The sequence below is a fragment of the Musca domestica genome, unplaced genomic scaffold (genome assembly GCF_030504385.1).
Source record: "Musca domestica strain aabys unplaced genomic scaffold, Musca_domestica.polishedcontigs.V.1.1 17, whole genome shotgun sequence".
Classification (NCBI taxonomy): domain Eukaryota; kingdom Metazoa; phylum Arthropoda; class Insecta; order Diptera; family Muscidae; genus Musca; species Musca domestica.
The window spans coordinates 699,986-724,763 of NW_026712230.1; the positions used below are offsets into that span (position 1 = coordinate 699,986).

Consider the following 24,778-nt stretch of genomic DNA (forward strand, 5'->3'; position numbering starts at 1 on the left):
TTTTGAAGCTCTTCGTCAAATAATGAGGACTGTATCGTGATTTCAACAGGCAGACAGATGGACATCGTTAAATCGACTTAAAAGTTTATGCTGAATATAAATATGTATACTTTATGGGGTCTACGACGAATATTTAGGGATATTACAAACAGAATGACAAAGTTAATATACCCTCCTTTTCAAAGTGGAGGGTATAAAAACAGCTAATTTCGGCCGGCCCGAACTTTTAATAGCCTTCGCCATTTAGAAGGAACTTGCAAAATGTTAAGAAAATTTCGTCGAAAAATACCGTTTACCGCTATGTGGGGGCTATACGAAGACGAGGACTTCCATACGCAATTTCTTGTCATAAGCTGTAGTACCCATTAGGACATTCAAATGCGAAATTTAAAACAATTTCATTAAATAATGCCGCTATTATAATCAAAATACCGAAAAAAATGAGGTACCATTATATATGTGAAGTATACGAAGACGTGGACCTGCATTCGCAAATTTTTATCATAGTCCGTAGTACACATTACTAACTTTAAATACGAAATTTGAAACTATTCCTGTCCATAATGTCTCTAACACCATAAAAACACCGAACTTGACCTACCTATTGACAAAATACACATGTTTGCAAAATTTTAGTCTTCTATCTCAATTTGTTCAAAAAAATAGAGTGATTTCAACAGACAGGCGGACGGATATCGCTAAATTGACTAAGAATTTAACGCTGATCAATACTTTGTTAGGTTTCACATACGTATTTTGCGGAGTAACAAACGGAATGACGAAGTTAATACACCACCCATAGTATGGTAGAGGGTATAATAAAATAAGTTAATAATTAAGTGTATAGCAAAAAAGTAAGCAAAAGCTATAGTCGTGCGGGGCCGACCATGTGGTACCCCACAACACTATAATATGTTAGAAGTCCCTTTATGTCCATATCCGTTTTGGAAGATTTCGTTTTTGAGTATTTTAACCAGGGACATTTTCCAATATTTGTTGTGGTCCATTTTACAGCTAAATATAATCCAATGGTCATCCAAAAATACTAGACTTCTTTCCTCTCTTCTCAGGCGTGTCGATTAGATTCAGATTTTTTTAGTTCATTTGAACCGCTAAATATTTTGCGATCATCTCCTAAAGCAAGAGGCCCCTCTGTATCTCCAAATTTAGACTCATCTATATTATTTGCTTGTCTACGATATTTGCCTACATTCGTCAACAAGATCAGCATAAAAAAGCCAGAAGTTCGTCTTTTATGTATTTCGGATATCGCCTAGCGAAATTTCGTGTCCTCACCCCTAACCCTACACTTGTGAAAATTTTCGTGAGGATCGAACGTTAATTACAATCTGTATTTAATAACCCCAACCTGTGTTGTAAGGCGAAAAATATTACAAAATATACACTTCAATATTATAAGTTAAATTAAAAAAATTGCATGCGATAAAAAATATGAAAAAATAAAAAAAGTTATCATTATTAGCATCTTTTTATGCGATTTTCTAATTTTATGCGAAGAGGGCATTCTGAATTGACATAATTTGTCAAAATCGGTCCAGCCATTCTTGAGATATAAGCATTCTAGCTAGCATCCCTTTCCTTTGTATATACACATATTTCGCTATATATATATCCGATATATTTACTATCGGCATCTATGTCACGGGCAGAGTTGACCTGTTCGTCTATTTGTGATTTCGTCGAGATTAAAAATATTCGCGGTTCAATGGAAAATTTGACTTTTATTTAACACAAATGTTGTGGCCTATTTCACCCACTAAATATTACCCAATGACCATCTAAGCTCTAACCCCACGTTGAATTCCGCATCGATTGATCTATAATTGTAGAGCAACTGCAACATCATGAAAATTTTCAAATTTCCATTTCAACCCTTAAATATTATGCGATCATCTCCAAAAGTAATAGGCTTATATTCTAGCAATTCCAATTCCCCAATTCTAAATTTCGTGAAGATCGGGCCATAATTGCGACCGGTAGAGTGATTACAAATTAACATGGACAGACGGACATACATAGCTAGATCGACTCAGCTCGGCGAAATAGGAAGATCCATATATGCTTTCCTATGTGGGAAACCAATATTTCGAGGTGTTACATAATTTTTGGCCCAATCAAACTTATAATACCCCCAACACATAGTGTTGTAGGATATAACACTCAATGACTTAGATGCACAAGGGCAAGTGACACCCTACTCGTATTGAAAAAAATTTATTATTCTAATACTTATGTAGGTACATTTTGATGTAGATCAAATATATGAAGCAAATTTTATTTTAGTTTATCTTTCGTAGGGACTTCAAAAATAAAATCTCTGCCCAATAAATTTCGTTGTCACGTGAGTGTTCATAGGCCTTGAACTTTAATAGAATTAGTTTAAAAATACCTCCTGCAAGACCGACACCATTCACCTCGTCCTAAAGTGATGAATGGGATGTGTATCGCTTTGGTCGTAAACTAATCATTGCCCGCTATTTATGTTCTGTTTTCACAAACCGACTGCACTTTTATTGAAGTGTGGTAGATTATTTTTGTTTTATAATCGCTTACGAGAAAGAGAGAGAGATTCACTATCAGTGCTGCCAGGTGTTTTCAAAACGAATATTTATACTTATGTTAAATATGTTTTGCGAAAGATAAATCTATTCACAAGGGCACCCAAATATTAAATTACAGCGGACATGAGTTAAATTGAGTCCGTTATGTGGGTCAAAACTGGATCTAATTAGAATATTTCTCACGAAGCGTTAAACTACCCATTGAGATACCGAAATATCAAATAAAAGTTGGAAGTGGAAACCAAAACCTTCTATGTATCGAAAATCAGGTGGCACCATTATATAGAATGCTATAAACGTGATACATTCAATTTTTAATAACAAAAATCCATGACCTTGCAAATTAATAGTGTAAGCTCTATCGTGATTTCAACTACTCGAATTTTACCCTGATCATGAACGAACCCCTTAAAGTAGGTCTACGACGAATATTTTGATGTGTTGTTACCGTTTATGTTCTGCAAATGTTAAAATCGGTAAAATACCTGAGCGTACTAATAATGTGGGAACACTGGTAAACACCACCCACCCCACAACTAAACAAACCAACACGATCACATTGTTCTCTTTGCAGTCGGTTTTATGAGAAAATGTTCAATGCATGTGATAAGCATGCTACTGTGTTCAACGAACGATAATGTGGGATATCAAACTGAGCGGTTTGAGTGCTAGTCAGAGGAAGTAGGCAAAGCGAAAAACCACTTTGTCTTCCCCAGAGGCGATTGTACTCAGTCAGTAGGAAATGTGAACGCGCCAGGGTGTGATCACCCATTCGATTGTTTTGTATTCGTTTTTTTTTATATTTTGTTCATTGTCGTAAATCGTTAAAGTGCCGACATACATACATACATCAAAACAAATGTAATTAACTCGGTGTGATTAAGTGATAAAAGGACTATATTCACTTTTATATTGGCGGGCACTCAGTGATCAACAAAGCATTTTCGTAATCGTGTGATTTGGGAATTTGGAAGCCCTTCACGACTGTTTATCGGTTATTTTGCGTAAACAATAAAAGTGTCGTTATGCTTCACAGTAGTATGATAATGAATTAATATGAAAATTGTTAACATGAATTACACTGGTTAACAAAATTGAAACCACGATGAAAATACAAAACCAAAAATTATAAAATAAAGTACGCCTAATTTATTTAAACATTAAAAATAAAAATAATGATTTAAATCCAACATCGCATATACCGGATATGGAAAGTGAAAATCATCAGCAAACAAAGATTTAAAATTGCAAATGAAATGTTATGAAAAATTTGATTGTGTAGAAAATATGAAGAGGCAACGGAATTTCAATAGTAAAAATCCTAGTTCCAAATAACCGAAGATTTTAGTTTGAAAAATTGTCGCTAGATGTGTTTGTGTTTGTCATGATATCGAAACAAAAAATATTATATCCATTTGGTGAATATGAAATGTCCAACCCCTAATCTTCCATATCTTTGATTCAATGATATATGGAGCTATACCAAGATTAGTTATTAGAAGTAAACTGATATATCCTATCTTCACCCTAGATTTTCCAGAGGAAAATCAAGGGCTTTTCAAAATTTGAACACGATGTTTTCGGATTTCACACCTGATCCCAGTCTGATATTACGATATATGAAATTTCAATTAATTCGGATGATACCAGACGGACACGACTAGAGCGACTTCAATTTACGTAATTGGGGATTATTTTTCGGTAAACGATATGAACGATATGAAACACTTCTCCTATAGAGGTCACACAAAGGTTCTTACGACTTTTCATTTGCTATCAACATTAGATACATTATGAAGAGGTATTGTGTATGCCCAGAAGATCAATGTCGACCCTTTCCTTTTAGTACCTCGCCGATTTTCTTTAAATCTTCCTGGTGGCTCCACTTAAATAAATCGACAAGACCAAGTTCTATCTTATGAATGTTGCTATATTTCGGATTCGGTTAGTAAAGAATGTTAAACCCATTTCAGCTGATATGAAGTATATTCACAATCAACCCAAAGTGACAAATTGTTGTTTTTGCAAATTTTAAATGTCCAACTTCCATAACATAATAACACAGTGCGACAAAATACAATTTTTTCAATAACTACTGTGATAATCCAACAGACTATGAAATAGAGCTAAGAATAGAAGGCACGTGTATCGGCGTTTTGAAAGATTGCATCGCACATACTCTAAATAAAACACCAGGATTATTTTGATCGAAAATTTTAACCATCAAGCTAGTCAACAAAGAGGTCTTTTTTGGTCCTTTTTGAAAATATTGCTAAAACCTCCCTTTAACCGATATTAAAGCAGGTCAAAATATTCTACAATAGTATTTGTCATAAAATTCTGCTATAGGTCATTAAAGACGTCAAATGTCTAAATCTTTCCAAAATTTTAGAGTCAAAGCCTACATTACGAGAGTTGATGCAACACAGTGTCACTTTAAAAGGACAATTTTTCCTCAGATTTTTATCAGGTGCCAATTGAAAGTAGCATGAAATTTTGTTTTATTTTAAAAACTACCTCAAAGCTATTGCAATTTAATTTCCATTGCTTAGCGCTTTGAAGTTTCGTATAAAATTGTGTTATCATGTTTTATTTCACTTCGAACTTATGCATATTTATGAGTGTTTTTCCACTTGAGAAAAAACCACCAAACAATCGCTGAAAACACGAGTTAATGAAGCTATGTGAAGCCAAAAGCAAAGAGTAAAAACGCTAATAACAATTCAAATATATACTTTTTATAAAACAAAGTCATTGTAACCTGTCGAATAATTAGTGTCATATTGTTCTCGCGATCTTGTGAAAAGCGGAAAACAGGAAAATCCATATAAGATGTGCGAACGAGTAGGGTTAACGTATCATAATCCATGGCGGATTGCCTTTTTTCTTACGGTTTACAAATAATTTGAGTAAAAAACTTGAAATTGGAAACGATAATCGGTTTATTAAGTGCTTTAAACGCATCCCCATTAATATAGCAGATTTTGAATTGTTACTGCTTAAAATTAATACACATAAAATATACCTATGCCTATTTGTGCACAATTGCATTCATTGGTGTAATCAGATTGTATAAATAATACTTTTCAAAGCGAATAACAGTAATTTATAACAACAAACCAATCGATATATTGCATATTAATAATAAATTAATGAATTTAACAGCAACAAACACCAACAGCGTACAACAACATTATAACGTTCAATGTAAATGACGATAATATAAATAAACATACAGCAACAAAATAATTAACTTGCCGATAAATTACCAGTGTAAATTAATAAAATTGTTAACGTCAATAATCAAATAAATGAGGAAAACACGAAATATCCAAGCATTTACAACGTCTACAACTAGAACATCGAAATTGTGTGGATCGGCAACCCAAGCAACACGCCATCATGTCAAAGTACCAGAAATTATCAAACAACGATTCTACGGCAACACTGACAGACGACGAGAACTTTGCGATATTCCCCACCAGTGATGATGATGATGATCGCCGTCGTCGTCATCGTCACAACGATGACAACAGCCATTATCAGGTGGAAGATCTCATTCAGTACAACGACACCGTCGACCGGGAACGTAATGCAAACAACATGAACAACAAAAACAGTACCAGACACCCCACAAGCAACAACAACAGTGCCAAACATATGAATGGCATCGCTACCTATAGGAATACAACTATTAATGACAGCGGGGACAGCAGCGGCAGCAATAATTTAATTATTGCAGGGCTCGACTTTGACGACAACACAATGGAAATACCACTACTTCAACGCAGTACCGTCGATGCTGACAACTGTATCAACAACAACAACAGTAATCACTTTGAAAGCTACAATAAAAAGGTAAATAAATATGAGCCTACATAGGTTTACATGGTGCATATATGTACATGTGTGTAGGTATGTTTATGTATGTATAAAACAATGTATGCATTCATTCATAAATGTTTTTAATTTAAGAATAAAATCACGCGCTGGAATGTCTTCAATTAACATAATTGCAAACGGCAAGTTGAGAGTAGTCGGACTAATTCACACCCAACGAAAATTTGGGAGCAGTGAGGGCCGAACAACCCATTAAAAGATATTGTAAACAAACTACTTTCCTGCATTACTAGTTGGTGAAAATAATAGGCCAATTTTTATATCCTCCTCATTTCGTTTGTAACACCTAGAAATAATCATGTCAGACCCAACAAAGTGTATATATTCCCGATCAGAGTGAAATTCTAAATCGATATAGCGGTATTCGCCTTTCTGTCTATTTTAATCACATTACCTTTGGAACGAACTGAGATAGAAAGTTAAAAATCTGCACATATGTGTGTTTTGGCAGTAGGCAGGTTCAGCTTATAAATGGACCATGTCGGTCTACGTTTTCACATGGCCCCCACATAATGGTACATCTTAATATTCGGCATTTTGTTGACTTTAGTTATATTTTGTACAGCCTATACAGGTCCACGTCTTCGTATACTCCCCATATTCAGTATTTTTATGGTTATAGCAGCGGAATTTGGGAATTGTTTCAAATATAAATAACACTCGATCGAGTTCGAAGATGAGCAATATCGGTGCACTTCTTCTGGTACGTCACCCACAAAAGGTCGAAATTTTCAAAACAAAAAAAAATATTTTACTGCACAGAAAGAAAAAAGATAATCCAATTTTACTCCAACTTTGCAAATCCTTATATTTGCATCAGTGCTAGGTCTGGTGTGAATATATCGGTCTACTCCTTCTGGTACCTCCCCCACAAAAGGTCAAAATTTTGAATAATTATAACTCTTATATTTCTATAACTATTTATTTCTCATATTTCACACATCCAATTATGTCTACTAACAGAAGATCTGCTGTGAAGATGAAATATATCGGTCCACTCCATCCCTGAAGTTCATAAAACGCGAAATTAACATCCGATTCCATTCAGACTTGGTACATATCAATATTTCCATCAACACAAGATATAATGGTAGAGATCGAACCGGATATGTGATATATCGGTCTACCTCTTTTGGTACCTCCCATATAACGGGTCAAAATTTTGAATAGCCATGAAGCTCGAAAATCGTGAAATGAGCATTCCTTTCAAACTCAGCACACCGCAACATTTCTATCAACACAAGACCAGGAATGAAGATGGAATATGTGGGATTACTTCTTCTGGTACCTCCCCGATATCGGCCTACCCCTTCTTGTACCTCTCCCACAAATGTTCAGAATTTGCAATGCATATATCTGTCATAAATGCTATGATCAGAGGTGAATATGCAATCTATCAAAAGGTTTAAATAATAATTAACAATTATTCCAAAAAAAAAAAAAAAATGGTTATAGATGTCTGATTCTCTTCATTCTCTTAGATAAATATATCTGGTACCTCACGCGGTGTCTCCTCGATAAAGGGTCAACATTTTAAATAACCATAATGTGAGTCAAAACATATTTTAACAAACTGGGATAGGTTGAGGGTTAAGGTATAATTTTAAAACTTTACCTCCGATATTCGATATGTTGATTATTTGTGTCACACTTGTTCCCGGAATTTAAGGTTTTTGGTGTTTAAGTCACATTATCCAACTTAATTTGCTGTAAATTTTGAATATGTTTTGCCAGTATGTAGGAAACATCCTTTCAGAGAACTGTACATACATATAGGCCCAATTTTTGGTATAGTTCCCATATAACAGTAACCCCGATACTCAGTATTTTTATGATTTACGTCACATTTTTCACCGGAATTGTACTAAATTTGGTATTTTGAGTTCGTAATGGGTACCACATCCACTGAGAGAAAATATGTTTTACAGGCCCACGTCTTCGTTGGCTCCCATATAACGACATTTTTCGATATTTTTATTATGTTAGCTACATTTTTCAACAGAACTATACCAAACTTGATATTTGTAGTTCGTAAGAGGCACCGTCCTCGCTGCCATATAACTGGCTATAGAGGTCCACGTTTACTTAAAATTCAGCATAACTGTAACACTTGATATTAGGATATTCTAAGCATTTTAACGGCATTTTTCAACGAACTTTTTTACATTTTTCTTCTTCTAACTGGTGAAACGTACTAAATATTGGCACGGCGAACTTACTTGCTTTTGTGCTTTTTTAATAGTAATAATTCAAACCCAGTAAAAATATGGGACACGCACAATCCTAACAACATACTAAAGAATAATTTTATCATTACCAATAGGCTAATAATAATATTTTTTACAAAGTAATGGATAACGTTGGTACAGAGCATGAGTGTCCGAATATGAAATGGAAGGTTGTGAGCAGGGAAGAAAGGTAGTTGTAGAAAAAAAGCTGAACTTTGAAAATAAATATTTCCGTTTTTAGACATTTCTGTGTGTACTGTCATAGAAAAATTAGTTGCAAACGTATTTTTTTATTTTACACTGGAGAGAAAATTGGTGCAATATCAAAGCATTGATCTTTTATAATTCTAAATTTAAAAACTATTAAACAAAAGCTACAGTCGGTCTAGGCGGACTATTTGATACTGTATTGAACTGTTACATTTATGTAGATGTGATGTGATTTGACGAATGAACGAATTTCCTAAGATATTATCCCACTTGGGCCATTTCATTCTTGAAATAATGTCGTAAAGTCTCATAATAGGGTTATACCAATAGGCATTTGTCATATATTTCCACCTTCTGCCGTGGTAACGGGTATTCGAAATAGTATTTTAAAAATTAATTTCTGTATATATTTTGCTATATTTCTCATAACTGACTTTATAGACAACGAAATCAGCATAAATATAAAAGTCAAAAGTGCTCTTTCAGTCTGTATATGATTTCGGCTGTATTTGACTTACAGCATTAATAATATTGCGGTTGTTTGAACATTTAAGTATTTTTCACACATCCACGGATAGTGTTGTTGGGTATAATTATTACAATAATTATGATCTATAAGTTTGTCAAAAGGAAATCCTCTTCAAAATCTATATCGCAAAATGGTGTAGGTTGGCACGTGGTCGCCTATTCATCACTTAATTTTTTAGGCTGCATAAAATATCTGGCACAAATAATAGGTGTGTTACTTTTCCTGCAGGAATTGTCCAGCAACATCTTTCTGAGAGAGTAAGGTAGTTTTATTCTCTTTTGCAAGGAAATTGCGAAAAGTAAACAGACGGTATTCCTGCAGAAGCTTGCAACTAATCAGCTGATTTGTCAAAACAAACCAATTTGTCCCCTATTAAAAGAATTAAACCAAAGGAACCACCACCAATTTCACAAGATTTTTAAATAAAAAGGAAATTGACAATAAAATAAAAATATGAGCAATAAAAGGAAGATAGATATGATGTGTTCCGCGGAATCTTTTAAACCTGTTGCTAATGGCATTTGTCTAAAAATGCTGGAAATAGTCTTTTATTTTCTTATTACATACTAATATTTATTTTTTCACATTTTGTAAAGTTGTTCTCCAAAAACAATTAGTCTTGCTAATTCCAAAACAATATTTTCAAATTAAAATCACAGAAAGAAATAAATAAACAATAGAAAACATCTGATTGAATGTCGATGGATGAGAAGAAGAAGAGTTGCAAGAGATTGCAAGAAGAAAATTGTCCAGCAAGAATTTGCAAACTCTCATTGAAAGAACTGTCAACATTTCTCTCTCCAACCGCTCTCTTTTGCAGAACTTTCGGGTAAACAGACGACTTCCAGTAACAATTGTTACAAATTTTAGGGTAACCAGACACACCTATTATTGATATCAGTAACAATTGACCTGCGGGTAGCTTAAAAATTAAATCTGCTGCAATTTGGAAGAATTAAGTCTTCCAACGTTGAATTCAATACGTTGAATTCAATCTTATGTATAATAAGTTAAAAAACAATTCAATTTTTAATACCCTCTACCAATAGGCAAAAAACAATTTTAAATAAAGACTGGATTCAAACGTGTTCCACTTTAAATTGCAAATACCAGTGAGATCGGTTGGAGAATGCAGTTAAAACTTTCGAAGTATTTTAATGTGGCTGTAACCGTAATGTAGAGGTCACATTATAAGACAGAAAATATTTTACTAGAAATATTATTTCTATTTCCAGTCTTAAATACAAATTGGAAAAAATTCTGTGGAAACATATGGCTAGGAACTAATAAATACCGAATATCGGTAAGTACCGTAATACGGAAACCGTGGACCAATATGGACAAAGTTTTGACACCATTTGTAGAACCCATTATGAACTACAAATATCGAATTTAAACCTCATTACAAACTCTTCATACCAATCTTGGAAGAATTCCGAGGAAAAATTAGACCAAAATCATGAAAATACCGAATATCGGCAGGTACCGCTATATGGGAGATATACGAAAACGTGGAGAAATACACCTTATTTTCTATACCAACCATCCCAGTTTTCCACGAAATTGCTTGAAGTTTTTAGTTTTTAGTTCGTAATGAGTACTAGCACGGGTACCAGACTATTGTATGCATTGATTCCCGGTTTCCTTTAGCTCTCACATAGCAATACCGCCCACTATTAGATTGTTTTTATTGTTTTTTTGTTTTTAACCAAATTTTTCCACGGAAATGTTTGAAAATCCTAACAAAATACCACATCTGTAGAGATTCTGCTCAGGCAAACGAAAAAACGTTATTTAATACGATGAATTGTTGATGCTGTTGTAAGACTTTAAACAACCTTAACTAGTTATTCGAAAGCTTATTTATACCCCTGTGACGATCGTCAAAAGAAGAGGAACCAAAAAATTAAAGAAAATTTTCATAAAAACAACAAAAATGGATTTTAGCCTGACTATTTTGAAACATCAAAATAAGAAACCAAGTAGCTTAAATCTCAACTCATCTCAATGCGATGGAGGGTGTTCTGGATGACCCTGAACATCCTGTAAAAGGCCTTCTTAATAGTCGCTGATATCAGGTGCAGCTCGTTCCTTTTATTTGTTTCTTATGTACTGCACTTTTAATTTTCTAAAGACATTACTGTGCTTCTAACGAGAATTAACGGCGTATCTTATATTAAATTCAAGTTCTAAGGGATTTAAATTTAATGATACGTCGTTCAAAAATTCAATCAAACATTTGATGCAAAACAAGTGAATAGTTTGAAATTACTTTTATAAAATGGTCGTATTCTAAAATCAACAAATGTACATCAGCTATTTCATGGATATCTTTCTAGCGTAGATTACTACGATTGATTTAGACAACTATTACTTCCCACCGAAAAACACATAGGGTAATTGTGCCTAAATTCGGCATGTCCCAGTAGCACTTCTTACTTTTAAGCCCAAATAAATGAAACTATTATAACTAAATGTATTTTGTTTACTTCAAATATATTGTCAGCTATCTTTGCGTACAATTTCGCTAAGAAAAGATGATTTATTCTAAAAATTAAATTTTTGTCTGTGAAGATCCTCAACAATCCATATTCTTAAGAAAAATACAATAAAGACGTCGAATCAGTTTAACTAAACAAAAATATTATATTTTAATGAATTAATTTATTATTATTATTAATTATTCTTCCAAAAAAATTGGTATGCCGACTGTTGGAACATGCCATACCGACAATTAGCAAGTGGTGCCGACTACCGGCAAAAAAGCATTGTTTTAATAAAACTACAAATTTATGAAATTTAATAAAAAGTTATTAAAACTTTATTTATTATTGCAAAAACTATACAAATTTTCGAATCTGAATAAATTAACTTTGTAATAATTGAAAAGTTCCACTCAGAATGGTGAGCGATTAAAAACGCAAAAATCCTAAAAGTGCCGACTACTGGTACACTTACCCTATTCATGAGGATTGACCTAGTACCAGTTTGAAAACAAAATTAAATTTTTAACGGAATCTTATTTACATTGCTCTATAGCCCAAATTTAGCGCTTGGTACCAAAGCAGTCGCCCGCTGTTAATGTATAAACCAAAATTATTATAATTTTTTAGTTTGTTCCGTAAATGTTTTTTTTTTTATCCAGATTTGTTCGTAAATCACTAATATTTTTTTCTATTATAAAAATTCAAATCAAAAAATGTTATTAGAGATAAAACCATACTTATGACAAAAAACAAAAGTTCCAATGAAAATTCCAAGTTTAAACCAAGATTAATCTTTATATCGAATTTATTATATTGCAATAATTTGACAGAAGGACATATAAAATAAATGAACTCTAGACGTGGAATTCTACGTCATGTTTTAATTCGAATCCGCAATGCTTACAAAAATTAAACTGAATATTTTTCAAATTGTGTTTTAAACAAACAAAGCTGAAAACAAAAAAAAAAAAAGACAAAGTTTACTCTCAATAAATAATTGCGATTGTTTTCTAATAAAAACATTTACATCGCACAATTGCATCAATTAACAAAATGAGTTGTTTTAATTCAATTCAAATCAATTCGCAAAGGACAGACACAAATATAATGAGGTTTTTTCTGTGTGTTCAGTGTATTTCAAAATGTTGTATAAACATTTGCCATAGTTTCGGCTGGAATACAAATAATTCAAAATAAACATTTGTAAATTATTTGTACGAATTTGAACACATTGAAATGCGGAATTGGGTAAATTAAAATACAAACAAAAGTGATGTTGTGAAAGCAAACCTCTGAATATAAAATAAATAATTGAATGTTGTTTTCAAAGGATGCTGAGTATAGGCATACATGTATATACACACATCGAATGTTTAAATTATGAACTACAAATACCGAATTTGAAGCAAATCGGATGTAGGTAGAAATTCCTAATATTCGGAGATACTATTATAAGGGGGTTATAGGAAAAACATGGATCTATATAGACAACTTTATAACATTGAATGTAAAACCCTTAACAAACTCTAAATGCCAAATTAAGAAAAAAATCATTAAAAAATGATAAAATTATCAAAATACAGAATATTGGCAGGTATCGCTGTATATGTTATATATAGTAAAACGTGGACGTTTTGAGCAATTCCGTGTAAAATGTTGGCTATAATCATCAAAATAACACATGTCATGAGGTACCCTTATATGAGGGCCAAACGTAAACGTGGACCGACATACCCCATTTTCAATTCCAGCTATCATAGACACAGTTTTAATTTGGCAGTACAAACTATTGTGTTCAAGCTCTACGTCAAATTATGTGGTCTGCATCGTGATTCCAACAGACGGACGTAGTTAAATAAACTTAGAATTTTATGCTGATACTTTATGGAACTCCGATGAATATTTTAGGTGTCATAAGCGAAATGACAAATTTAATATACCCTCTCTTCGAAAATAAAAAAGGGCTAAATCCATGTATAGCGTAGTCTATGTAAAAAATGGTGAATAATATAAAACATCTTGTTCGCTTCAACTCACTTTTACCTGTTTTGTATCGTTGACTATAGCACAGCTTCCATGTTAATTATTTTTAATGGTGCAAATTAACTGATTTTGATCAAAACACTACATTCCAGTAAACTACATTTATATTAATAGAAATACATTAAAAGTTCGTCAGGCATGGTATTGTGTAGCTCATTTTCAATGCTTGAAAAACATTGAAAAACATACAACAATTTAGAGGAGTTTTTTTTTGCAAAGATATTGCAAAAAGAGGGAAAGTCACACGGATTTATCGAATCGAACTAGTACAACATTTTGACTCAGACAACTGCCCAGGTAATATTATTCGAACTCCTACACTTTTGGAGATGAATTTCCATACACATATCTTGTTTACAATTAAAAAAGTTAACTTTTATTTTTTCCTCCTTTCCTTACCAATGGTCCGTAATGGTAAATAGACAATTAGCTTCGTTCCTGCAAAAAAATCATTCCATTTACATCACTTAAACCGAACAATGATAACGTATTTTTCATTACTTACACGTCCGTAGATGTGTGTGTGTGTGTAAGTTTGTGGACGACGTAAGTACAAATATGAAATTCTCACAAAGCTATTCATAAATTCCTCCAGCGCGTGATGCCAATTAAAGTTTACGTTACGTTTGTTGTAATTACGTTTTTATTTGCAATGTAGAGTAATTCTTTGCGCTATTTTAATTGTGTTCTATTCCATAACAGGATGATTTGGAATACGGTTGCCTGTGCCAACAAAAAGGATTTGCATCCAACCTCAGCAGCAATTCCACTAAGACCGCTAAATCAAAAATCCTCTGGGCCGTCGGTATGTGTTGCATATTTATGGTAAGTGCTCCCAGCTCTTTGTTGTAGAAGATCAACGGCAAAGCCATGCTTACATCCATACTCGTATCTGTGTACGTGTACGTGCATATGTATTTGTGTTTGTTTGTGTTATATTGTTCTTACTTAGCCACGTATGTTTGTTGGACGTTATTTAAACACTCTCATCCTCAGATGCATGAACATTAATGTGATTGCACTTTTTTCGATTCGATTTGAATTTCGATTCTTCGAATAATTCGAAATCAATGAACTTTATCTTAATAATGGCGAACGTTGGTGAATGAACTTATTAAATAAGCGATCAATACACTCATATATCACCATATAAAGCCTTTTGTGGGTAATAAAATATTTTTCTCGGTTTTCAGTGTTGAGGTGATATTTCACAGACTTAATTAAGAAAAATAAGCATATAAAATTAAAATTGTATTTAATTTTACTTAACTACAGACTCGCTGTCGTTGTTACGATATATCGTCCTTGTAATGGTGTATTTTTTCGAAACGGTTTATTTTTGGTACCACTTTAATGTCCAACAAAGCTTTGTTTCATTTTTTTTTTTTGGTTTTATATTCTTTAAATGTGTACATGTGCTTGTGCAACGATTGTATGAGAATGTTGATAACATAACCACCGACCGACCACCACCTACATTCCGGTGAACATACCACAAACATGCTCAAATATCCATAGATCCACTCATATTTATTGTTTTCGTTTTCAACAACAATTTCTTTTTCAATGCTTTCGGCTCGTTTGTTAACTTTTTCAATGGCTCCGGCTCCTTCTTCCTCTGCTATCCTCCACTGGCGTTCGAAACTGGGGCGTGCTGGTGGTCTTCCTGGTGCTACGGCTGTTCTCCATATAGATTGTTGAATTCCTGGGTGGCTACATTGCCGGAAGCTTAGCCATTATGACGGATGCCGCACATTTAGCATCAGATTGCATTAGTTTCGTTATTGGTCTGGTAGCAATCTGCCTGGGCAGCCGACCACCGGATGCAAAAATGTCATTTGGATACAAACGCTTAGGTACGTATAACTCTGCCATAATCGCCTCTAACCAACAATCAGAGGCTCACACATGCACATTCATATTTCTGACCATTACCAACACAAACAACATATTACTTAATTTTAAGTGCATTTCAGTAAATTTTTGCTACGAAGGTGAAGGCAGGTGAGTGTGTGTTGAGATCATCAACGGAACCCCTATTAGATGGGCAGAGTCCCAGTGTGTGGTGGCTTTAATGTTAAGAATAGGGGATACGAATTTAAATACTTTGTACAAAATATTAGGAAATGTTAGGAAAAAGGAAATAGAAAGACAATTAAAACCGATCATTGTGCTAAACTAATTTGTTATGGAATGAAACGTTTTATTAAAAATAAATCATTTTTGTTTTCAAATTTCAATATACAATAGTATTGATTCAAAGATACAAGTTTTGAAAATTGGACTTAAATGTCGTAAAAAACGTTGTTCTGTTCCTTTTATATGTTAAAAGGCACACTCTTGATATTGAAGGCAATGGTTTCTTATTTGAAAAAGTTGAGCATACTTTCAGGCGAAAAAGAAAAAAGCAATTAAACACCGCCATTTGCTAAAGGATTGTTGCTGGGACAAGCCGTGAAACGTTTATTGTGAACAATATAAAGAACGGTAGAAGAATATAGGTAGATGCATCAACGGTGGGGAACATTGATATGCAAAAAATTTTAAAATGTTTTTTAAAAATAAGTAGATTTTTATATGTTTTCTTATAAGATGCAAATCGGATTTTGTTATAATAAGCATTTTTCGACAGTTTTAACGAATTTGAATAATTTTTCATTCAACATTTTCAATTGCAAATTTGGTTTGACAGTTCATTGTCCCAGCAGATGTGTCGATGCGACTACATGTATTCTTCTATCATGATAGGTAGCAATTAACTCTAACTTTATTATTGAAAGGTCCATATTTATAGAAAAGCGTATATTAATAGATTTCAAAATTAAAAGATTGCCATTTGGACAAGTTCAGAATTCGAGTTCTATTATGAAAGGATGAACGGATTTTAGTTTTTTCTGTGTCAGTATCACACAAACATCATACCCTACACCATATAGTGGTAAGGGTATTATGTCTCTGTGCATTTGTATGTAACAGGGAGAAGGAAGCGAAATAGACCCATAGTTACTTTTGAGAATTATATAATATAATCACTTTCTGAGTCAATTTATGCATGTCAGTCCGTCCGTCCGTCCATGTATTCTTGCGAACAAAATGCAGGTCGCATTTACAATCCCATTGAGATGAAATTTTGCAAACAATACTTCTTTGGCGCAAGGACGAACCCTATTGAAATTTGTTATAATCGGATCAAATTAAGTTATAGCTCCCACATGGCTAATATGAGTACAAATGACCCGTCTTTTGGTATATCCCACCCAATTCAGTCTAGAAGCAAGTAAATCAAATTTGGAGAAAATCGGTTCAGATAAATCTATAGCTCCCATATACAGGGTGAGATAAATAAAACTGTAACTAAGGCAAACGCCATAGTTATTACATTTTTTAAAATGTTATTGAATGAAAGCAAAAACGTTGAAAATAGCATCCAATTTTAGAATAAGTTTAGATTTGTTCGAATTGGTCACCTTTGACACGAATTATGGCCTTCAAATGGCCAATGAAACCGTCACACGCTGCCCGAATGTTGCTCTGCAGTATTTTGGCCATTCTCGGCGAAATGCTTGCTTGAAGCGATCAAAATATTGGTATTTTTTAGTGCCAACCTTGCTTACCAAAATACTCAAGACACAATAGTCCAACTGATTGGTATACGGATTTTTAAGCAGGACCCTCGTTGAAAAACATGTCTTAAATCATTAAAGTACCTAATATAAAGTGGTGATGTTATGTGGGACTATACCAAACCTTTAAATTTAAAAAAGGGCTTAACACCATTAATATATCTGGAATCGCAACGTTCTTTCAATTCCATTTTCTCATAAAACCTTTAGACATAGCGCACCTCAGGGTAGTCATTTGGGTCTTTTACATTTTGTTCTGTATCTTACTGATCTCCCGGATCACATTCTATTCTCTAAAATACTAATGTATGATGACGATGTGAAGATGTATATGCATATAAATTCCCTTGACAATTCGACTTTCTTATAGTACGATTTACATTCCCTTGTGAACTGGTGCTGTGCCAACGGTATGCCCCTTAATCTTAAGAAATGCAAAAAAAATTCCTTGTTTAGATCTCAGCCAATACCTTCTAACTACTTCATCGGTTCATACAAAGTACAAAATGTTGATTTCTGTACTGACCTCGGTGTTATCTTAGATCCTAAACCACGTTTTCATTTACTTATTGACTCGTGTTAATAAAGCCAAGTCTTTATTAGGTTTCATAAAATGCTGGTCTAAAGAGTTCGATGATCCATATGTCACTAAAAGATTATTTGTAAGCTTAATTAGCCCAATATTAAAGTACGGATGTATTCTGTGGAGTCCTTTTTATAAATGTTATTCAGAAAAAATCGAATCAGTTCAATTCCTGATTTTTGCTCTACTGGAACCCGTCAGGACTACTTCCGCCTTATCAAAATTGTTTATTGTTAATTGATCTCCCAACACTTGAATGGAGACGGTTTATGCTAAGAGCGTTATTTATTAGCAAATTAACACACGGTTTGATTGATTCTCATTTTTTAACTGCATTTATAGAAAAAATGCAGACCATTTTCGAAACTTTCGTCATCCTCGACCAGTTGCTAGAACAAGCGACCAATATCTTGATGACGACGAGGAAGATGATAGTGAGTTTCATCCGTTTGCAGGTTCAAATGGATCCGATTATGTGCCCAGTGAAGAAGATGAGTAGGATTAACGTAGCATTTATGTTTAGATACTTGTAAATAGTGTTATTTATTCATACCTCTTAGATATTCCATTTTTAATTATAAATCTATTTATAATTTAACAATAAGGTCCCTTATTGGACCATAACATATATTTGCAATTCAATTTTTAACCTAAAATTATGCAACAAATTTCATTGTAAAAATTATGTTATCGAATAAAAAAGTAATATTTCTAGCTGATCCACTGCCACTTGGTCAAAAAAAAAGTTCCTTATAATATTCCTTCTCGTAGAACTCGTAATTTCGAACCGTTAAAATTATCTCTCGCAAGAACTAATTTCGCAATTAGTAACCCATTGAGATTCTTATGTGTAATCTACAATTGTCTATGTTTAAGTAATTCGTTGAACTCTATTAAAAGATCTATTCTCCACATGTGATTCTATATGTTCACTTACCTATTTTTTATTTCAAAAAGCTGATTTTTGCGGCAACTGATCTACATCTCCCTTTGCGGAACCAGTAGACCCAGGGTTTGAGCACTAGTTGTCAAAATCTTTAAGTTAATTTTCACGGCACCTAGTCTACAATCCCCTCTGCGGAAACAATAGACACCAGCTTATGAACAGTAGTATTTGTTTAACATATTATGTTCACTGTGATTTGTTATAGATGTTATATGTGTTATGTGATGCTCTAATTCCTTTCTCAATAGTGTATTTTTATCTATTACGTTACCGGCTGATGGACTAGACTGTAGCTGGCACCACTAACTCACAACTAACCCATCATTCGCGGTTTTTGTTGTGTACGCGCTCCCTACGTATGGGGAGGTCGCCCCTTGGTCGGCAGGGGTGAGAGTGAGAGGCGAGGGAACGAACGAAAAAAAATAACCCGCTTAGGACCAAAACTTTAGCCACCTAGGTTGATCCCTTCAAAAGTAAGTGTGACATACAAACATACTTAAATTGTTTAGAATATTTCGCTGATTACCAATATATACAGTTTACATAACCCTAGAGGAGTATTTCCTTCAACATATGGTGGAGGATACAAAATAGATATAAGATCTACAGTTGAAAAGTGCCATCTCCAAAAATTATCGCTCTGCTTATCAAATTTAATTTAATTTTTTTTTTTTTTTTTTTTTTTGAATTTAACTCCGTGATTTTTTTTTATTTTTATATATTTGCATAAAGTTAGCTACAAACAGAAACAAGTAAAAAAGCTGTAAGTTCGGCCGGGCCGGCATAGGTAACATTTGTCATAAGCCATTACAATATTCAAATGCGAAACCTTAATAAAATCGGTAACAATGTAGCTAAAATCGTCAAAATACCGAATATCGGGAGGTACCATTATATGGGGGGCTATATGAAAACGTGGACCGGCACACACAATTTTCTGTCTTAGGCTGTAGTATCCATTACGAACTCCAAATACCAAATTTTAAACAATTCCGGTGAATAATGTCGCTAAAATCATCAAAATATCGAATATCGGGAGGTACCGTTATATGGGGACTATACGAAGTCGTGGACCGGCAAAGACAGTTTTCTGTCTTAAGCTGTAGTATTTATTACGAACTTCAAATACAAAATTTAAAACAACTCCGGTCAATAATGTTGCTAAAATCATCAAAATACCGAATATCGGGAGGTACCGTTATATGGGGGTTATACGAAGACGTGGACCTGCACAGACAATCTCCTGTCATAGGCTCTAGCATCTATTATGAACATCAAATTTGATACAATTCCGGTGAATAATGTCGCTAAAATCAACAAAGTACTGAGTATCGGGAGGTACCATTATATGGGGGCTATAAGAAGACGTGGACATGCACAGACAATCTCCTTTCATAGACTGCAGCATCCATTACGAACTTCAAATACCAAATTTGACACAATTCCGGTGAATAATGTCACTAAAATCAACAAAGTACCGAATATCGGGAGGTATCGTTATATGGGGGCTATACGAAAAGGTGAACCTGCACAGACAATTTTTCTGACTTATGCTGTGGTATCTATTATTAACTTCAAATACCAAATTTGAAACAATTCCGGTGAATAATGTCGCTAAGATCATCAAAATACCGAATATCTGGAGGTACCGGTTTATGGGGGCTATACCAAAACGTGGACCTAAATGGCCCATTTTCAGTACCAAAAGTCCTGCCGACATAACATACATTTGAGTAAAATTTAATCAATCTACTTTAATTCGTTCGGAAGCTAGAGTGATTTCCACAGACGGACGGACATCGCTAAATCGACATAGAATTTTATGCTGATCAATAAATACTTTATGGGGTCTAAAATGTATATTTCGAAGTGTTACAAACGGAATGACAAACTTAATATACCCTCCATACTATGGTGTATGGAGGGTATAAAAAGGTGTAAAAGATCTAGGCCAAATAAGATTTTGGCGTCCTGATGTCAGTTACTTTCATGTTAACTTCCAGGAAATATGGATCACACGCAACAATCCTCGTACATATAACATGAAACATAGCTACAACTGCAAACCCAATGTAGATTTGATTTATCGACCGAGTCATTTTACCCCAACATGAGGTAACATTTTTTCTCCAATAAATCTGACTACATAGATATCGACTAAATAATTTTTTAACATTCTGTGTTAAATTATTTCGTAGCTTTCCATTTCTGAAGCACCATAGGACAAATTAATACGTACTTATTTTGGTAAATATTACCAAAAAAAAAAAAAAAAAACAATTCATCTGTTTAAATGGCCTTCTAAATTTTATTTCGAGTATAACCAAATTTTATTAAATAAAATTCATTTCAACAACTTTTGCATTTGGTGAACTTTGATGGGATGTCTAACCTCCAAAAATTGAAATGCGTTCACGGAAAATGTTTATTTTCGTATATTATTACGTATACACTAACGTGTGTGTTTCTATGCATACATGCATGTTTGTGTCTATGTATGTAACATTGAATTATGTTAATTTTCGAATAGAATGCTAATATTTTCTATTTATTTAAGACACATAAATGAATTTTGCAATTCGTATGCATTACAACATTTCCACCATCCTCCGTGTCGGGCGTGCATCCGAAAGATTTGCATTCGGACTGGCTGGCGGTCGGATGGCTGGCTGTGTGCCGTGATTATGCATTCGTTGCCAGTGTCTGTGTAATGAGAATTTGTTTAAAGTGTTATTTTGAACTCTCCGTACTTTTTGTTTATTTGCAGAGGTTATGGGCGCGTTAGCATCGATCCTGGGCATTTGGATTTTAACCGCAACTTTGGTTTTGGTTGCCGTTCAACGCATCTATGCCAACGACTATGACTTGGATGCCAACACCATGATGGTCATTTCTGGCATTGGAATTTTAATTAATATCATGTAAGTGTGGATGTACTTGTCCGTGAGCGTTCTATTTTTATTAGATAGACAAAGTTGTAGCTTTTATTGCGCTTGTTATCTATGTGTGAAGCCTATTTACAGTGAGAACATGGTTTTTAAAAATTGAAAGCATTCTATAATTTATGTTGATGATAGAACACATATGAACCGATCGAAATATTAGCATGATAACCCATATGGCTGGAAAATATCGAGTATGAAATACACCTCTCTTGGAGTTAGCATATATTTTACCCTATAAATAAAAGTTCACTTTGGATTTCAGAATCAAACAAATGATCCATTATAAACTAAAGAATGGAAATCAATATGGCAGTTTTAACCACGTAATTAAAATCGTGAGTAAATATCTTAAAATAGTCATTGCAAAGCCCACAGTAAAAAAAAATAAGTGAAGTAAATCATTTGCTGTCATCTGATTAAAACTGTATAAAAACCTTACCAATAGCTTCCTGATTTAAAATATTTTTTTTTACTATCCATAATATTTTCAAAAATTGAATTGAAATTTGTTTTCGAAATTGAAGTTGTCCAACAGGGGTCGGAGTCCGGCCAAAATAAAAAAATATTTAATATTATTATTTTTAAGTTTAAATCAAAAAGAATTTTTGCTCTCGTTTTTGGATTTTGCATCGGGAATAATCCAATATCAAAAATATTCAATTAAGATACAGTTTTTTTTATATCGCCCATGTAAAGTAAAATTCAGATATATTCAGACTATATTCCCCGAACGACAAGGACATAGTTTCTGTGTTTTCCCATAATCGAGTACTTTTAGTACTTTTTACCAGAATCAAAAAATCAGCAAATATTTCCTGTATTTTTTACCAATGCTATTTCAATCCATGAATGTAGAAGGGCAGTGCTGATATTTTGTTTTTCAGTACTTAATTGCATTTAAAAATGAAATGAAAAAAATGCGTTTTTATGGAAGCAGAACTGCTGCACTCTATATCTATGCCCGCATAAAAAAGCACCAACTTGTTACATTCCATTTAACTCTAGTCATATTTATCTAGTTATATTTATTTTTCAATATTTCCAGTATGATTTCCATTTTACACACTTCGTCGACTGAACTGCCGGAAGGTGGCATAGGTGCAGCTCATGGCCACAGTCATAGTCACAACCATGGCCACAAACATAGCCATAATCACCATCACGGTCATAGTCACAACACTTCGCAGATCCATTCGCCGGATTTACAGCGACATCAACACCGACACAGTCTTGATGGTAGCCATGTGGACTTGGAGCATTCAATGGCATCAGCAGAGAGGAGAGATTCACTTTTTTCCACTGTCGTTGACAGTGCAGGAGCAACATCAATAGAGCAGCGGCCTTTGCCATTGGTTCAAAACGGAAATGGCTTGAAACACCAACAAGATGGGTAAGAATTTATTGAAATAAAATTGTTTGCGGCTATTTATTTAAATGTTGGCATTTGAATGTGAAAAACGAAAAAAAAAAAAAACAAAAAAAAACAAAACAGATAGAACGAACGCTTCGCACCCAGCTTTGGTAGATGACTTTAAAAGGACACTTTGCAAATGTGGCCTTCATTTTAAATTAATGTCACGTACGACCGGTGCGTAATATTTCGAGAACCTTGTAACATTCACATCAGATTTTATTTTTATTTTGTTACTAAATAAACTATGCATGAATTTGCATACAGACTTGTCCCCATTCAAAGTACTTGTCACATAGGTATATAGCTGAAAGATTTTTGTTTAGATTTGCTATTTTTTAATCTGACGTTTATTTTATATTCTTTTCAGAAACGAGAAAAATCTCAATCTGAGAGCGGCAATGATTCACGCAATTGGTGACCTGGTGCAAAGTTCTGGAGTCTTCATAGCCTCAATATTTATAAAAATATATGTATGTATGACATTTAGTTTTCTGCTTATTCTGAAAATCACAATATTTTAATCAAAGGACATTTTTTTTTTTTTAATTTTGCACACTTTGTCTAAAGGAACGCTTAGTGTTTTAATACATACATAAAACTATCCTTTTAAATTAGACTTATCACTTTATGATAAGCCATATTTATATATGCATTTTGAAACTATATTTCATATGACTATTTAGAGTTATAATATGTGATGAAATATTTGGTTACTGCCGTTTTCGAAAAAAATACTAATTAGAAATGATCCTAATTCCAAAATATGAGCTTTTTTATATACAGGGTAAGATGAAAAAATTGTAACCAACTTCAGACTGCTGTAATTTTTAAGCCACTCGTCCGACAGCTGTTAAAATTATTCCAGTGACAGCTCGTTATATTGTTTACAAGCGTACAAAAGCATTTTGGTGAGAATTCTCCAGAAAAAAGTTATTCGTGATGGAATTCAAGCGCTATAGTGTGATTTCTTTACATTTGGCTTGAAAACCACAAGTGGCTATCGTTAGAGCACTCCAGCATTTTAATGCGAATCAATCGTATATATCTCGTACCATCGCTCGTTACCGTGATACTGGTAGCGTAGCCCGACGTCAAGGAAATGGACGAAAGAAAACAGCAACATCAGCAGAAATGGTTCGAAAAGTCACAGTGACCGAAAAATGGTTCGTGAGCTGAACATATCGCAATATTCCATTCGGCAAATATGGAAAAATGAGCTCGGGGTAAAGCCTTTGTAATTCCAAAAAGTGCAAAAATTTACACCACAACAGAAAGCAAATAGATTCAAA

General features: G+C 33.7%; 1 protein-coding gene across 2 annotated transcripts in view; it reads left to right on the forward strand.

The window, feature by feature from the left end:
* Positions 1-3,308: 3,308 nt before the first annotated feature.
* The window catches only part of LOC101897984 (zinc transporter ttm-1), a 28,381-nt gene continuing 6,911 nt past the window's right edge, over positions 3,309-24,778 (forward strand). Inside the window, exons 1-7 of one of the 2 annotated variants that reach the window (XM_005188493.4) lie at positions 3,309-3,443; positions 5,748-6,440; positions 14,681-14,803; positions 15,672-15,834; positions 21,898-22,051; positions 23,121-23,465; positions 23,857-23,959. In XM_005188493.4, the coding sequence (XP_005188550.2) occupies positions 5,985-6,440; positions 14,681-14,803; positions 15,672-15,834; positions 21,898-22,051; positions 23,121-23,465; positions 23,857-23,959 (1,344 nt within the window). In that variant the 5' untranslated portion in view covers positions 3,309-3,443; positions 5,748-5,984. Of the gene's footprint in view, positions 3,721-5,747; positions 6,441-14,680; positions 14,804-15,671; positions 15,835-21,897; positions 22,052-23,120; positions 23,466-23,856; positions 23,960-24,778 lie in introns of both variants that reach the window. The other variant, XM_020038547.2, reaches the window with a different exon arrangement.